Consider the following 18,130-nt stretch of genomic DNA (forward strand, 5'->3'; position numbering starts at 1 on the left):
CATCCCACCACTATGCATATGGTGCACATTAAGGTTGTATTCGTTTACCATATGAATATAATTCCTTTTACCACATCAACTATTAGTTACAAGTTGTAAATATAGCATTGTTTTTCCTGGAACTCAAAGGTCTGCATTACATCATGAAGCACTAAATACCCTTATCCTTCTGGAGAATCTGCATATAATTTTAGTGACACCTGAAGCTGGATACTGCCAAAAAAGCAGCATCCAAAGTCTTTCCTGTTTCCAGTTTCAAAATACAAACTGCCTTCACTTGCGACGGGATTGTGCCTCAAAACTTGGTCTACAATGTTACTTGCAATTACTTACTCACATTGACAAATCATGAAATGCAATCTCTCTCAGCCAGCTGAAAACAAGGATGATAGAGAAGCTGCACTGAACGCTGTAGGACATAGCTTTAGCAAAAAACAATATTTATAGCACACAAACTTACATGCTCATCGGTACCAAATCACTATGACTATTTAAAATACTTTACAAACCATCAGTGAATGCTACTGCAATCTCTTTTCACTGAAGACCTTGTCCTCATATCTATCTACGACACGACTTTCTTGGCATTATATAAAAACAAAATTATATAGATTATGCAGCATCATTGCAGATTTCCAGATATACCAGAATTCATACACCTGCCCATCGTGTCTTTTTTTCAGTTTAAATATTTGGAGGCTACAACCTTGGTTTATAATATAGGAATAAGGCCTCAACCTCTTTGAGGAATCAATGTGTTACAGTTTAAAAGAGAAACGAGAGTGGCCTTTTGTAGCTGTATAATTTAAGGCTCGGTTCTAGACTCAAACAGACAGTCCTAATACTTGTTGCTCTGGCTACAATGGTGCCCTCTGAAGACACAGGGAATTGTATGACCAATTACAGCATCGGAGCCTCTGTCCATTCAGCTTTCACGAGGCTTTCAAGACTAACATCAAATAATGCAATAAATGTTAGGTAGAATAATATTTATTGGATGCTACCCTTTTTGAAACACGTTACAGATACTTTTTTAAACATTTTGGGTCTTCTCTATGACATAAATTTTACTGATTTTGACTTACAACAGGAGTAGAAAAATGTAATATTGCACTTGCTAAAGATCTAGTAAAAAAGAAAAAAGTATTCAATTTCTTTTTATAGTCACGCTTAACAAAACACTGCTCTACCTATTTCTGTTTCAGTTCGTACGTTAACCTTAAATTCACATTATATTTTCTCATTAGAATTTTAATAAAGAGGATAAAAATTATACTATGAATGAAATATTTTTTTCATCAAATATGTGAAAATACATATTTTTAAAATATGTTACTAGGCAGTGCTTTGGAGAGTCAGCCCCAAGATCAGCTTTCAGCTCAATGCCAGCAGATGGTGCTGAATGATCCTTGCTTTCGTACAATCCTGTGCTGCTCTGCCCAGCCATTTTCGGGAAACAAAGAATATTTGTTATGTCTGCAGTTAAACACTGTTAAAATAATACTGAATTATTTAGTGTCTTTTTTTTTTTTAAGGAGGACTCACACAATAACATAATGTCTGTAGGAGCAAAAAAATAAATGTGCTATTGAACACTGAAAGGAGCACATGCAGGCTGGTTTTGAACTCCCAGTGCCAAACCATCCTAGAGCAGCACTCTTCTCTTAACAGACTGCCTACAGCGAATGGCATCTACCGCCTTCACAGCTGCAGCAATTCCAAACATATCTTAGTATTTGGAGGCTCTGCAAGGTTTTACCTATTACAGTTGATCACCATTTGACAAAAACTAACAATAATAGCACAATTTCCATTACTAACAAACATGATAACTGATTTATGGACATTTTTATACCCCTGCTACTTAGCGTGATACATGCAAAAGGGAACATTGACAGATTAGATTTTTACAGCTACATTCAAATTAATTTTTTTAAGTAGCTGTTACACAAACTGCTTCCAATTTTTTCTTTTTTTTTCTTTTTTTTTTTAAGGAAATAAACATTAAAATTCTAAATAAATATTTATGCTACAAACATTTTTTAGAAATGTGGAACCTTATCTTCTCTAATATCATTGGTTTTGCAACTCAAAATAAAATTCCAGATCACGCAGAAACTTGGGAACTAAGATGTAAGTTAATTCAAGATGAGAGTAAGGACAGGGCAAGAAGGTGAAGAGGGTTTTTTGCTACTAACTTAACAGCAGACATATGACCTTCTTGAAACCAGTGTGACTATTCCCAGTGTACAGAGGCAAGTATGTGTGCAAATCTTCATAGAATTCAGGTTTACAGGATTTGTGTGTCTGAGTACAAAGAAATTGTTACCTATGATATTACTCTTTAATCAACCAACACAAAGATGCTCATTAGGTCATATTTTCAAAGTTTAAATCATTTGCATAATCCACTTAATTATTGAGCACCCACTTATAAAAAGTTTAAATTTTCAAACTGAAAAACGTGTGTAGCTGTTGAAACACAGATATTTTATCTTTTGCCATGTTTATTAATACAATTAAAACAAACAATTTCTCTAGTCGCAAGACCATAACTTTAATTTAATAATAAAGTTAACTGAAAAAAAATCTTTCAGGTATACAAATACTTATTTAGAAATTGTAGCCAATAAAAAAACCAAAACAAAACAAAATACAGTTTATTTTAAAAACAGTTTGGCTGGTAGCTAGACTGTTCTTCGGCAAGACAGGAAACTACTGATTACATTTTGAATCCTTTGGGAGATTTCGTATTTTATAAATTGAAAAAATTACATATTTAAAAAAATTGTATCTGACAAAGATACTTTACATGTTAGCAACAGTAAAAATGTTCAGTGAATCCTCTCAATTAAATCTCTGTTAAATCCAGTAATTGTTATTAAGTACAAAATCATGTGCTCACATTCACACATGTGCCCTGCTACACAGCTACGCTACTAAAAGCATTTCATTTCTCTAACACACTTCAGAAAACCTGAATATAGTACTCTCTAAAAAATAAAAAACTATGCAATGAGAGCACCTCCATAATACCTGTGATGCAAACGCAATACATACAGAGTAACATTTTCTAGTTTTATGAGCTAACATAAAAGAGGTAATATAATTTGTTTTATTCACATATGTGTGGAAGATCAACGCAATAACTCAGAAGAGATCACATTAGTACTAGTAGTAGTAATAGTTATATACAGACTCCACATTTCATTAGTACTGAATACTTTTATCAGTTAAGTCTTAATTTCATTAAGCAAATAAAATTTCTAAATTAGAGATATTTTTGTTTTTCAAAATAAAAAAATAAAAATAATTATGAACAAATCTGTGGATATTTTGAAAGCAATAGAACAGTCTCTTCATAGTGTATGAATATAGTTCAAGAATAGCAGAAAAGAACTTTATCTTCACCTTGACTACAGAAATGTCTAACATTTTATAAGCACAAACCATTTCATAAGCATAAACAGTATTAAGACAATTAAATTCACCACTGTAAACCTCCCTTCCAAGAAAGTACATCAAAACAAAATAATTGCAGTGAAAAAAAGAAACCTTTGAAGACATAGACTGACATTCACCAATCTGATCAGCCTCTACCTGGTAGGTATGGGTGAGGGATCATTAAGAAGGAGGATTGGAGAAAATGGGATATTCCAACTACAAAGCCATTTGTTGGTAAAAGAATACAACAAGTATGTGTGTAGCAAGCAATTTGGTGACAATTTTTCATATATAAGCAACAGCTAGAGATGACCTTCTAGATATGATTATAACCAATATAGCAAAACAGATCAAAAGCATGGTGGTGGAAGGAACTTACATGAAAGTGGTGAAGATATGAGAGTGTTCAATATGCTTTATAAGGGAAAGAACAAAGACAATAAGATAATATCTGGAAGTGTTTTGGGAAGACAGGTTTCAATATATATAGAACATTGTTCTGTAAGATTTCATGGGAAGCTAAGTCTACAGAAAACCAAAGGAAATGTAGTAAAGATACTAGTGAAAACGGCTCCAATGCAGCAGAAGGATATGACAGACAAGAAAATACCAGCTGGAACAACTGAAAGTTCTCCCGTGACAGAAAAGTCAGGCAGAAAGATCAAAATAAACGATATTTTTCTGAACCTGTGTAAGAGACAAGGTACGAACAAGCAGGGACAAAATCAGAATAGCCAAGGACAGATGAGATGCAACTAAAAATGACATCAGGAGTAAAAGTCATTCTAGAACACAAAAATATGTTAAGTTTTCATGAGAAGATGGTCTGTTACTAAGAGCAAGCAACACCAATAGATTATGGCACACATGTAAAAGTACTTCAGTAAAAGCCTTCAATAAAAAGGGCAACTGCAGTCAGGCAGCAAACATAAGTGAAGGCAGCAATGAGAACTGTTGTCTCAGTTAGAGAATACCTAAATGAGGTAAATGTTTGCAACTCAATTGGCCTGATAATACTAATTTGAGGATACTGTGAAAACGAAACTACATAATCCCAGAGTTGTAACTGTTGCTTTATGGATATCGGGTGAGGTCCTGCAAGACTAAAAAAAAAAGTCTTGTGTTGTTTAAGAAGTAGGAAGATGAAAACTGAGAAATTAAGAGAGTAGTCTGCTTAATCCCAACAAACAGAAAAAATACTGGTGGAACATTTATATTTATACACACACACTCCTTCTTTCCTAGAAGAAAACAAGGAGATAAGAAACAGCTGATTTGTATTTGTCATGAACAAATAATGTCAAAGCAATTTTTTTTCTTGCAATGGCAGAGTAACAGGACTTGTGTTCAGGGAGACATCATACATATTTACTTGAGTAAGGACTCTGGCACTGTTTCACATGGGCAATTTCTTAAAGAAAATGGGGAAGCACATGTTTAGAAGATGCAAATATGCATCAGATGAAAAGCCAGTTGGAAAGCTATATTCAGAAAGCTATTAATTGTCAAAATGGTAAAGGTATTGATGGGCATTCCTGAACTGTGTATTATCTAATATTTTCTTTAATGACCAGTTTGATAGAATAAGACTACATTTGCAGACATGAGTTGCTGCAAGCCTGCTGGAGGACAGGATGAGAATTCAGAATTAGTTTGCCAAATTGGAGAAACGGTCTAAAAAGAATACAATTCAGAACGTTTAAAGACAAGGTTCCACAGTCAAACTACACAGAGGAAGAGAAACAACTGAGCAGATGGTGGCTCTTCAGAAAAGACTGAAATTTATATTGGCTGATACACTTAAGGAATTAACACTGTCATGCTGTTTTGAAACCAATAGATATCCCATGGGGATGTGAAAAGTACTGGCCTGTAAAACAAGTTGTTTTCTGCTTATTACTGGAAAGGCTTTAACTGCATTGCTGGGTCCACTTTGAGGAAGATAGACAACTGAAGATGAGAGGAACACAAAAAAAGTCAAAAACATAACTTATGGCAAAAGACAGAAAAAATTGGGTTATTAAATCTGGAAGCGAAGAATTGCAGGTCATGGTAATTCAAATAACTGGAAGTTGTTGCAAGGAGGAAATAAATAATCTATTCTCTACACACACACACAAAAAAAGAAATTATATATAAAAAAATTATAGAGTGCAACTGCTGCAAAAAAGAACTGGATACTAGGCTGAACACTGGAAAATCATGGCTAATGATAGGGCTTCCAAGGCCCCAAAAATATATTTGCTACAGTTTTTAACAGAAGGTTGGACAAACATCAGTCGAAAATGGCTTTAGTTTAGTTAAGCTTCCTTTGGGAAAAGAGAATAGATCAGGTGACCAAAGCTCCTGCCCACCCTGTTTCCTATGGTTCTGTGATTACAAAGTAAAATGCAATCCCTCAGCCTAGGAAATGTCCAAACACTAAGAGTTGCCACTTGATCTTCAAAGGCAGAGTGAGATCTGAAAGTGATGCACACCATTTGTATGCAAATTATTTCTCTCATCTCTTTTCCCGAGCCATCACACGTTGTTCCTCCCCTCACCCCCCACTACTCCCCCACCCCTCCATCACATTAGGCTGGGCAAGTGCAAAACATGGCATCTTTCTGCAAGTACACCGCACTCTCCCAGCAACCTCTACACATTCTGCCGCCCTATTCAGGAACAAGAGTCCTGAGGCATTATGCCACATCCCCAAGTGGTACCTTGCCATTAGATCCGAGCCTTTAAATATGCAAAAGCCAGCCTTGTGATACAGGTCACACATGGGCTCCAAGGCTGGTACCAAGGGGAGGGTTACATCCTCTCCCTCCTACCTCTCCCACCTCCCCAGAGCAAGCCACATGCCAAGGAGAGAAAAATACCTCTATCCAAAGTGACTTTACATCACCACAGTAATTTATGCTAATTAATGTGAACTCAAAATGGCTCAGGGCTATTCTAAATAACACAACTATTACAGATCCTCTGCTCTGTTCTGAATTATTCCTAGGCTTGGTTAGAAATTGTGCACAGAAACATTTCTGCATCAGGAAAGGCCTGTGCACTGAAGTAAAGTACTGCCATGCTTCTACATTTAAAAAAAAATTAATTTAGAAAGAAAAAACCCTACATTTGATCAAAGAGCACGGTGAAATATTTTTTGAATTTCAGGTTTTAATTTGAGAAGGAAAAAAGGACTTAACCTAAATGTAATCAAGCTGTTTTGTGAAGAATAAAAATAGTTACCAGCAGATGTGTCCCATGTAGGAATTTCATATCTTTGAGATTTAAATTCATCAGATTTGTTTTCCACTGATCAATGCATTCGAGAGTTATTAGAGAGAAGCTAAACAGACAGTGAGACTGTATAGGTGTAATTTTTTTAAGAAGTCAGCTTAAAAGTTAAAAAGTAAAGAATGTAAATAATGAATATTTCAGTAACATATTTCTTCTGTTAAAACAAAAATGTAAAGAATTTTTCCATACAGTCCAGTTGGCCAGAAGATTGTCCTTGATAAAGAATATCAAACAAAACACTTATTTATCACGTATGCCATAGCCCACCTGGCTTGTCAGCTTGAGTTAAGTACCATTCTAAAACATTAATATATTCAGCCAGAGATCAAGAGCTCACTGCTTCCTAAAGTAACAAAACCAGATAAAGGAACCTAAATAAAATGTAACTGGTAGAGTAAAGGGTACCCAATGGATAGTAGTTAGGGTAGCTTGGTCACACTAGTCTGCTGACTGATGTATATCAGAGGAAACAGGTACTACGAAAGAAGGAAAGAAATGCTCCTGTTTTAGATTATTTTTGTTGCAACTACTCTGGCATTGTGGTAGAGTGCCATTGGATGTATGTTGCTGAGAAGTCATTTTAAGATGTAAATTTGAGATAATTAAGTAGACAAAAAAAAAAAACCAGAAAAGGAATATCCACTTTGAGAGCATCTAAAATTCCAATAAATAGTACTCACTGAAAGCATAGTTAAACTATATTTTGAGGCAAAAAATCAGAAGCTTCAAATACAAAAAGACACCAGACAAGTTAAGTATCCAGCACCCCACAAACGGATGGAAGTTACAGTTGCAGTAACAGGGCTCAAAACCCAACAGGTCTGCTAGTGCTTTCCATTTCTGACAAAATCAGAACTAAGCAGAAACAGCTCCTTTTATTTGCCTTTTCAAAAAAAAATTTGACTCAACAGAGATGCTATTTCTGGGAAAAATTAAACTCCCCAGATTACCATCTCTTTGAAATAGAAACTGTCTTTTACTATACACATGTCTAGGCCTATGTATAGTGCCATGAGATTCCAATTCATGCTTCCAGGCGTGCTACATCACAAAAAAAAAGCGCTCCATAACAGCAACTAGTAAACGTAAGAGCCATTGCATGTCCCTAAAAGTACAAGTTTAATAGGACTGTAAACAAAGAGATTTACCAGGTAGCTATTGTTTGAGTTTAAACAGTAGTTAAAGTAAGTTAGTATTAACTTAGAAAATTGCAAAATTTTAATACATTAGAAATTTGCATTAGAGAAGTCAGTAAACAGACTATAACAAAATCTACCTATTCTGGTTAGATACTAGCTACAAAATCTCAGGATGTGATCTGTTAAGGTCAAAGGAGCCTAAAGCCTCAAGGTCTTGTTCACAAAGAGGCAAGCCTGGCAAATACCCAACAAGAACAACTTCTCAGCACAGGCCCAGGAACCTGCAAAGATGGGCTGCACTTGCAGGCCTTGAAAACACTATATGGAGACACCCAAATGTTCATTGCTTCACACCAGTAAAATATTCAGGGTTTTCTCCTCAAAACAGCAGTTTTGCTCTTTAGGATTTACAAGCTTGCTTGACTGACAATCTCTTAAGTTCCTTTCACAGATTCTTTGGAGTTTTCAAGTTTACAAGCTCTGCAAAAATAGTGCAGAGTTTGCATTTTCTTTAAATTGGGAGATCACAAAACATGTATAAAGTATTCAAAGAGATTCTGTCCCTCAACCAAAGCCAAATTCTGCTAGCCACATCCCAGAAAAGCTCCCGTCTCTCGAAGCACAGGGTGAACAGGACCACTGCTTGGCTATGATGCGTGCCTCCATTCACGTATGTAAGCTCTTACCAGCTGTTTCAAAAGGCTCTTACTTCTGTGAAGTGCCTCACTCAGGCTTTTTGTCAAGCTGCATGGCTGCCTTCTTTGCTTTGGGCATCAAGAAAATTAATTTTTTTGTGTGGAGCAAAACTGGCAAAAGCTGGTTAAAAGAGAGAACCTTAATGCATAAAAAGTTTTAGGATTTCCTGGGAAATGGTGCAAGATGGAAGAGATAAAATTCTTTGGGAAGTGCAAGGTGAGTTTGGGTGTGGAGGGGTTAAAACTGAATTAGGCTGAAGCAGGGTTACTCTGAAATTCGTTTGGTTACATGGTATGAGCCCTGTTCTTGCACTGGAACCAATTAAAATGCCTACTACGTGAGAGTGAGGATTAGGCACGTAGCACCCTACCAAAGCGTTAAACGAAAAAAGTTTTAAGTTTGCTTCTTTAATCCGTCCCACGTGTCTGTCCTCCTTTCACCCTAAGTGTCCTGCTCAGGCCATTAGACAGATCATTACAATGACCTTAGTGCAAGTTAAAATTCACTGTCTGTGTAACTCTACTGATAGCTAAGGTACCACTGTGAGAACCTATATGCATAAGATTGCAGTTGCATAGAATACAGTCTGCACTGGTGCGAGGCACAGTCTTTTTTGTTTTAAACAACTCAAATGTAGGTATTTAATTAAACAGTCATGTTGAGAGAAAAATATTTACTCAGATTGAACAGGAAATACAAAAAACAAGTTCCTTTCTCTCACTCCTTCCCAACTGAATGAGAGACAGGAAAAAAAAAAGTATTTGCAACGTTCAGTACCCTATAACTTTAAAAATTAGTTCTACTTATGCTGCAAAGCAAGCACGGTTTACCCTCAATTCTTTAAACCGGAACTGATCACAACTACAAAAAAAGAAACACTGTGCTTTGACATTAATGTTACCTAAAACTTTGTCACACAAAGTGCTCACTCAAGTCATTTTTAGATAATGTCCTCATAAACCAGGTTTTTCTGGTTTTGCTTACCTCTTGGGTTATCACCAATTATATTGGTTTTGCCATTCCAGTACCAGAGCAGCAATGTTGCATCGCGTGATCCTGAGAGAATGTAACAATTTCCTCCAATATAGGACTCAGAACGAGCAAGACAGGTTACAACATCCCAGTGTCCAAATACTACTTGCATCAGTTTACCTGAAACACATAAAATTGATTGTTTTAAAACTATGCTTTTATTCTTCCTAAGGCAAATTAAATACATTATAAAGTACTTCAGAAATATTTCCATTTTAAAAAAAAAACATTCCCGAAAGAACTGTAGTGGAGAATACTTTTTTTTTCTTGATTTGGTGGAAACTTATTTAAAAGTGCAGTAGTCCATACAAAAAATATTTACAGTCCATAAATACTATACTTTATTCAAGGGCAAATCATGCCAGAAGGGGTTTTTTTTTTAAATTCTATATGTTTACATTCACTTTACAGACAGGAAACATCATAGGATTCTCTTTTAAGGCAAGTTTAAGGTAAGTTTACTGATGAAAGTAACAGTAAAAATGCAAATCTGCTGATGCGGGAAATAGAATCAGAGGAAGCTACAGAACTTTTAGGATCCAGAAGAAACTGGTAGTGTGAAAGCATATATGTGCATACAGCATATGCAGCTTTTGAGTATCTCCTTAAACAGACAAAAAGAGATTTAGATGAAAAATTACTCTTGTATCCACGTTTGTCTATCACCATTTAAACACTTGCCAATTATTTCAACCTGCATCCTTCCCGTTTAAGAATTTCTGTAATGTTAAAAAAAATCTCAGAAGACAGACCTGGAAAAAACTCACCTACTGCATACAGGACAAACGCTTGTACCACTAATAAGAGACATAAATGTTAAAAAGAAAGGGAAGTCTAGGCAGTTCAAAATGTGCCACTCGAGAGTCTGTATAAATATGAATATGACTAATACCTTTTAACTTCAGAAAAATGTAAATTTGGATTCTCATGCATAGTGGATTTGCATGTGGGAGAGGAAACACGTGTAAGGTCCCCCACAGTAGATCTCTGCCAGACCACCCTGCAGGAGGCTGGCTCCTCCACAGCAAACATATCGTGTGTCCTGCCAGTTTCTGGATCTGCCAGCAGCATACGTGATCCTATGAAATGAGAATGTAAGCACTAAAATCCATCTCACTGGATTTGCTGAAATCTAGCAACTGTAGATCTTGAAGAGATAGGACAAAAGAACATTGCTTATGCGCCTGCTTGGCCCATTCAGGTAACATGGGCCAGGCCAAATTCTGCATCCAATGACACAAGGAAGTGTGATGTGTGATGCTGTTAACGTGTGACCTCAGCTTCCTCAGCCCAAATGTCCATGCATCCATTTGTGCTTTGGGCTGAATACAGAATGAGGAAAAACAGACGGGGAAAAGAGTGATGGCTTTGGGAGGATTAACAACACAGGCCAAAAAAGAAATAGGAAATGCAAACTGCTGTACCTGACATAAAACGTTATGAAAAGTGTTTAAAAATAGTAACTAGTAATATGACAAGTAGTAATACAAATTAAGCACATTTTAATGAAACATTTTGGTGCACAGATTAAAAACAACTAGTCAATCCTATAATATGGCTAGTAGGACACATTTCATAGCTCTCTTTCTACGCAGTGCAAAGGCATTGCATTCATATCCAGCCACTAAATAACACTAATAGTAACAAAAGACTTAACAGAGTGGTTCTGAGGAAAGAACAAAAATAATGTTAACAGTCTGATTTATAACAGAAGATCAAAAAGGTAATTGCATTAAAGTGGGAAAAAAAAACAGAAAAAAAAACAAACCACAACAGAAAGGTATCATCTACAAAAAAAAAAAAAAAAGGGGGGGAATTACTTTAGCACATGAAGAAAAAATAGAGTAACATGACACAATTTAAAGGAAACCTGTACATTGGTTTTAAAATCAAACGCTGACAAAACTTATTAGGCAAGTATAATCCTCCAGGAGAAACTGTGAAACAAAGTAGTATGACATGAGCCTTTTCTGACTGGAAGGGGCAAAACCCTGGAAGGTACACTTACTGTGCAGATCTACCTTGTATCAGAAAGGAGAGTAACTCAGGGACCAAGTCTTTCACTCTTCTCTCTGAGTCTGTAATAGCGTTCTACAGCAGTCCCCTCTGCACACCCTCGCACGCTGACCAGTCGACAGATTTAGTCAGAAAAAGTTACTGAACTTCACAGCTAGGGAAGGAGGGAGCAGGGAAAACACTCACAGACTACATAACCCCATTTTGGCAATATACAACAACATCTTACCAAGTGTATGTTTTTCCCTGCAAATTCAAGTTGCCAATTACATAGTTCAGATTTGAGAATAATTTAATTATGTGATATATTTTTCAGTTGTGCAGCCATAAGTATTCAACTACCTCAGGTGATTTATACTTTTAGAACACAAGTTTATGCTATAAACATCACTGAATTATAGAGATCTCTCTTTCAATTATATTCTATGTTCATAGGTTCTGTTCTAGAAAACAAACATTTTTCAAGGCTATTTTGTTTGACAGTTGTTCATGCAGTTGCACTGCCTTGTTAGTTTTACTTTGTTACTGTGTAGCTAAGGTTCAATCAATTCCATCAAAACAAGAAATAAGCTTTTGCTCTTTCATATTAGTAAAAAAAAAAAAAAAAAAAATCTTGTAAGAGTTCCTCAACTTTTTTTTTGTTTCCTTTAACATCAGTTGTCCTCTCTATACAGCAATATCAAACTGCACCATATGCACTCAGCTATCCCTTTCTGACAGAACAAATTTCCTAGTTAATGTTTTATTTGACAGCTGTGCTACAAATAATTAAAAGAAAAATAAGGCTCAAGTTTACTGAATCTCAAATGCTGTCCAGAAATCATTCCCACTGCTGGAGGAAGGTTTTATTGTGCTTCTGCTATACTAGCTGTGCTGAGAACCTACAATTTATGTTAAAAGTATTTCCTCTTAAAAATATCCAAACAAACCCAAAATCTAGTAGGAAAAAGGTCCCCTTTTTTGTGTATGTGCTAAAATATAATTGACTTCAACACTTGTGATCACTTGCCATTTTGCATTACAGATCACATAATCTTTTTCCTTGCTATTCTGCCGATTTCAGAGTAAGTATTTCACTGCTATATTCTCATTTTAATTCAAAGCAAAATAAGCTACATCTGAATTCACTTGATTTAAGCTAGAGCTAGAGTTGCTATATTGTCAAAGAGGAGACATACAGAAGACACAAATCTTCTGCAACTTTTCTGACAACTGTATTTTGATTTATACCATAATTAGCTATGGTGGCAACGAGATGCCTAGTGTATCTGACTTACACACAGAGGAGATAACTTAATCAAATATTTGTAGTTCAGATTGATACAGGGCAAAGCTACCAAAATCACGCAAGTTCCTTCCATAGGTGTAAACTAAAATATATAAGAAATTAGTTGTCTATTCACATAAATCAAGAATATACACTGAATTATTATTACTGCTAGCTAACTTTTCGGAATATCTCATTTAAATTAACTGTTTTATGTAAATTTATTTTAATCAATGAGAAAATTAAACTATGAAGGGTCTAACAAGATGTCTGTATAATGAATTGCAGGCACTCAGTATGAAGTAAATGGAATCTCTCCTTTATACTTAAGGCTTTAAAATTGCAAAAATGACAGATACGCTAAAATGTGCCATCAGATCTTGTCTTAACAGATTCTCATTAAAGACTATCCTGTTTTGTTAAACATTTTGGTTTGCCAAGTGTGAAAAACACTATTAACTAAAATATTTAAGAAATGATGACAAACATGTAGGATATTCTGTAGGGATTAATAACCTACTGGAAAGCTTGATGGCACACACAAATTAACCACATCGGACCATTAATCCCAAAGAAGTACCTTGCAGTGAGGTCGCTATTCCCATTATAAGATAATGAAAGGGGAAAAAAAATCATACCTTTTTTTTCTGGGGCTCCATGGCTTTTAAATTCCTGTAGCTCTTACACTGAAAGATTCTTTTCTATTTAGCATGACACATGCATGACTTCAATGGCTTGGATACATGCCAGCTGATAGACTAATTTAACTGCTGCCCATTATATTGACCAGTTTATGTTATATGAAAGAATTCAGTGGCTCCAAATCAATTTTTCTATTATAGCATAGCCTTCAAAGGCTTTCATAAGTATTCTTTCACTAGATTTCAAGACTTCACTTCCGCTCTTATTCTGTGGCGATTGCCTGTATTTCCTCAAAAAAAAAATTATCTGGCGCTTAAAACCAACCAAAGATAATTTCAAATAAGCACTCTAAGAACAATTAATACTCCTGGTACACAAAGCTTCACAAAAACTCATTTATTTGTGGAAACTGTAGCATAAGAACAGGCATGGCTGTAATATAGATTTGAAGTGTGATGCACTGGCTAAACAAGAGCTTCTTGTTTTACAAAAATGATAGCATACAATACACAGTAACAATAGGTAAGAAAAGATTTGGCAAATACTATTAATAAGGGAATAAATACATACTCCACTTTCTTCCCCTGCTCTTCATTCTTTCTTTATTTGAAATAGTAGGTTGAAGATGAACAGAAAAATCTTTTAGGCTATTCCTATATTTTAAAAATACATTACCTGAGTCCGTAGAATAAACTCGGAAACTCTTGTCCCAGAAGCCACAGACCAAGATGTAACGATTATCAGAGGTGATGACAAAACACTGGGAATGTACCTGAATGCTTTGGTCTAAAAGGTCAGTGATTTGCCTTCTGTGCATACCTGTATTGCTGGCTGAACAGAAAGACACACAAACAAAGAAATTTTAGCATCCACATTCACAGAACAAAAGGACATTTTAGAAACTTACATTCACATCAAAACTGCTCCTCACTGCTGTTACTTGGGTTTTTTGTGGCAGGAATATTTTCTTTCTACTTTTACTATAAAACACTCATTACACTTCTGGGAACAATGCTAATTCCTTGTAGTATATATTCTAAAATACAAGAAATCCTTTCTTTAAGTCAAATACAGCTGACAAATATAAATGAAAGATTGCAAAAAGGAATGATATGTAAAAATGTAATAAGCTTCCTTCCCCTCTTCTTCTAGTATAGGAAATCAAAAATTAAGAAACAAACGAAGGGAATATAATTATAAGACAGCACATATACATACATGTTATGCAGTATTTCAAATGCAGCAGATAACAGAATTATGGTTTCAAAATTGTACAGAAGTTGTATTTCATTGTAAGCATTGTAGTTAAAAAAAAAAAAAGAATAACTGCAGTAAACATCACTATGATTTCACACTTCTCTGAGCATTGCAGAAAAATTAACCAGCTTATCGCCACAATCTCCTTTAGGGTTGAGAAAAAAATATTTACCCTACTTTGATCACCTGCTGTTTTATTTCCCCAGATAGTCTTGCACTGTGACTCACAGAATGGACAGGAATCAACTAATGAACACATTTTTGTGTTATATTTTGTTATTAATTGATGTGCACACGCATATATATATATGTTGGTCCCTACACATGTATATCATTAAAATCCTACACTGTAGGATTAATGTACTTTGTTCCTGAGAGACCCTGATTCCCATCCCAGGCACGTAAGTTCTCTAGGCCTGGGTTTGTCTGCCGACTGCTCAGAGCAGCATTACTTCCATTCCAGGTGTCCCCCGGACATGCCTCTGTCCTGGTCTTGTGCTCTTCTTTACTTTTTTGTTCTTTAACTTCTTTCCATTCTCATGGGCTAGCTACGCCCTAAGCCTTGGTCTTATTCCATTTACTCTATATCTAATCCTTAATTTATTTATGCTTTCACTGTTTAAAATGTTGATACTGTCTTGTCCATATGAGTAGCAAATAATTTAGCAAAGTATTGCCACTTGCTCTGCAGGTAACGCATAACTAGGCCTTGACCACCGTTGAGATCACTTCAAGACCAACAACAATGCGTTATAAATGCACAGTGAAGCATTCTGCATGACAAAATAATGGCAAATAAACCCCCCAAAACATTCAGATTGACACATTCAGTGTGGATAAGACCGTCAAAAAATTTCACCCCAAAAAGAGGCCTAGGAACTACATCATATCGGATATTACTGTTTTACATCATCTGTGCAACCGGAAAACGAAGGCAGCAGGAATCCCTCCTTACGACTAAAACAGTAACAAGATTCCTGCTATAACCATAAAAGTATAATTTTGTGGTCCTCTTAGGTGTCATTTATAGGTAAATGTGTCTAGCCACAATTAAAAACCTTTAATACTATCTACATAATTCCTTGCTGGTACCCAGTGATGCTACTTAACATGACAAAGAAAGTCTTAAGCCTTTTAAACTATGTCCAATGTAATCACAAAGCTGATTTGAGATCTCTTGTATGAAGAGAATATTAACTCATATTTCAGAACTGTGAATATTAATTTTAAAGATGTTTATACCGAAAAAAGTTGAAGTATTTTATAAAGGTAAGCCAGAAAATGGAAATATAATTTTAAAATTATGAAAAATGCACATGAAAATAAAAATTTCATTTCCTTTCTAATGTTCTTCAAAATATGTAGAAAAACCATCAGACATGCCCAATGTGATTTTGTTTTTTTTTTTTGCTGTGATGTTTATTTATACTTTTAAGATCTACCTGATAGCAGGTTTTAAAGTGGAATATACATTTCTTGCTCCAAACATTTTTTGGATAAAATCTATTTCAGGAAGGAAAGGAGAGTTATAGCACATGTCCTCCTCATTAGAAATTATAAGCATTGCATTATTCAGATGGGAATTGATTTTTAAAACTTTGGAAAAAACATTTTAATTTTATCAGCTCTATAAAACGGTTTAATATGCCCACACTGTTCCTGATTTAATTATCATAGAGCTTACCCAGCAAAATGGCTACACAGCAACAGTCTGTATCTACAGACCAATACAATGCAGTTCTTACTGTGATATGCATATTAAGTTTTGAAATTAATTCTCACTAGCTGGCAGACCTGTCATTCTAACCTATCCAGCCAAGTTCATTTTTGCTATGATTTTTCCATGCTTCTGTAATTAGCCACTTCACTTCTTTTTCATTTAAACTACCATCCTGAAACAGACAGTTTAAAAAGCAAAGCTAAGTTTGGAGTCTAATAGAATTGGAGGTGGGGGGAAATCCTGTCTTCTTTGCTCCTGTGACCTGTTCTACAACTAGTTTGCATTTTGGAGTTCGGTTGTTTGAATTTTCCTTTTCGATTATGTTTAAGGTTCCATTTGACACACTATAGGTTCCTGAATTGTAGTCGAAGTATGCACTCCTCAAAGTTGAGTCTGTAATAAAAGAATGGACCAAACTCTAACCATGCTAATAAAAAAATCAGCTCTAGAGAAACCAATAAACCTCTATAATAAAAAGTCATGAATTGAATCTATTACACTGAGTCATTAAATAAGAGAGAGACATCTTCCATCCCTTTTTAATAAAAGAAAAACATATACAAATTTAACCAATGATGCTGATCAAAAGATGCAATACCATTGAAAAATGAATACTAATATCTCAATACTAAAACGGAGTGGGCAATATATTTCAACTTTGAAACCACTTTGCAATTACACATTAATCCCCTCAGTCTGAACAGCAGGTCTATGAAGAAAGGATTGATCTCCTTTAATGATGAAACCCTGCCACCATGGTTTTATTTTTCACAACACGGTGCAGTTAAGAACCCCACTGTTATTATGAAAATTTCCTCAGCAAAGGAGCTCCATCACATTACCAGTGCACCAATTCATCATAACGTGCCTCGCTCCTGCTCATCAACAAGTCTGAGTGATGAAAAGATCCAATATTATCCTGACAGTACTTCATGCACATTCTCAATCACACATTATTACAGCATCCATATTAATTTTCACTGACACGCGTCCTAGGCCTGTTCAAATTAGGCAAACCAACGAGGGGGAGTTGATGAAATACCAGCATAGCCACAGCTCATTGCATTCCAATTTGCATGCAAATGGTTTATCAGGAAAATTCCATTCCCAGCAACCAGCAAGTGAAAAACAACCGTAATCTACACTTCAGGGCCACCATACAGAGCTTAATGAATCGCAAAGAGAGAAGGAAGTGACAGACCTATGAGAGGATCGATTTCCACTGGCAGCTGGTAAGGCTGGTCTTGTACAGCACCTTGATGAGCTGAAATTCAGGAAAGAAGATTTTAAAACTCTGCATTTTTTTAATACATTAAAACACATACATTTTATAAATCAAAGCTACGTCCTTTTTTTTTAAACTATTCAAGATTCTTATGCATCAACTGAACAAAAAAAAAAAAAATCCAGGTGCTTTTCTGCGCTGCTTATTAAACATTTACTTTAGATCAGTGCTGTTCTGAATGTATGCCATCAGCAGCAGCTCCGGTCCTGAGCCATAAGCTCTAGCAGATGCTTTACTGGCAACCTCTCCTGTCGCAACAAAACAAAATTAAGTGGTAAAGAGCACTGAAAACAAAATGTGACAACCATCTGCTGACTGTAGCAAATACTATTTTCCTCTTTACTTTTTAAAGC

At 35.5% G+C, this 18,130-nt stretch overlaps 1 protein-coding gene across 2 annotated transcripts in view; it reads right to left on the minus strand.

Annotated features, from left to right (window-relative positions):
- LRBA (LPS responsive beige-like anchor protein) overlaps window positions 1-18,130 on the minus strand; it is a 423,660-nt gene that overhangs the window by 18,778 nt on the left and 386,752 nt on the right. For both annotated transcript variants that reach the window (XM_086746251.1, XM_086746250.1), the window contains exons 51-53: window positions 17,694-17,756; window positions 14,191-14,346; window positions 9,543-9,710 (exon numbers count right to left, since the gene is read on the minus strand). In XM_086746251.1, the coding sequence (XP_086602377.1) occupies window positions 9,543-9,710; window positions 14,191-14,346; window positions 17,694-17,756 (387 nt within the window). The remainder of the gene's footprint in view (window positions 1-9,542; window positions 9,711-14,190; window positions 14,347-17,693; window positions 17,757-18,130) is intronic.

The sequence above is a fragment of the Chlamydotis macqueenii genome, chromosome 4 (genome assembly GCF_036417535.1).
Source record: "Chlamydotis macqueenii isolate bChlMac1 chromosome 4, bChlMac1.mat, whole genome shotgun sequence".
Classification (NCBI taxonomy): Eukaryota; Metazoa; Chordata; class Aves; order Otidiformes; family Otididae; genus Chlamydotis; species Chlamydotis macqueenii.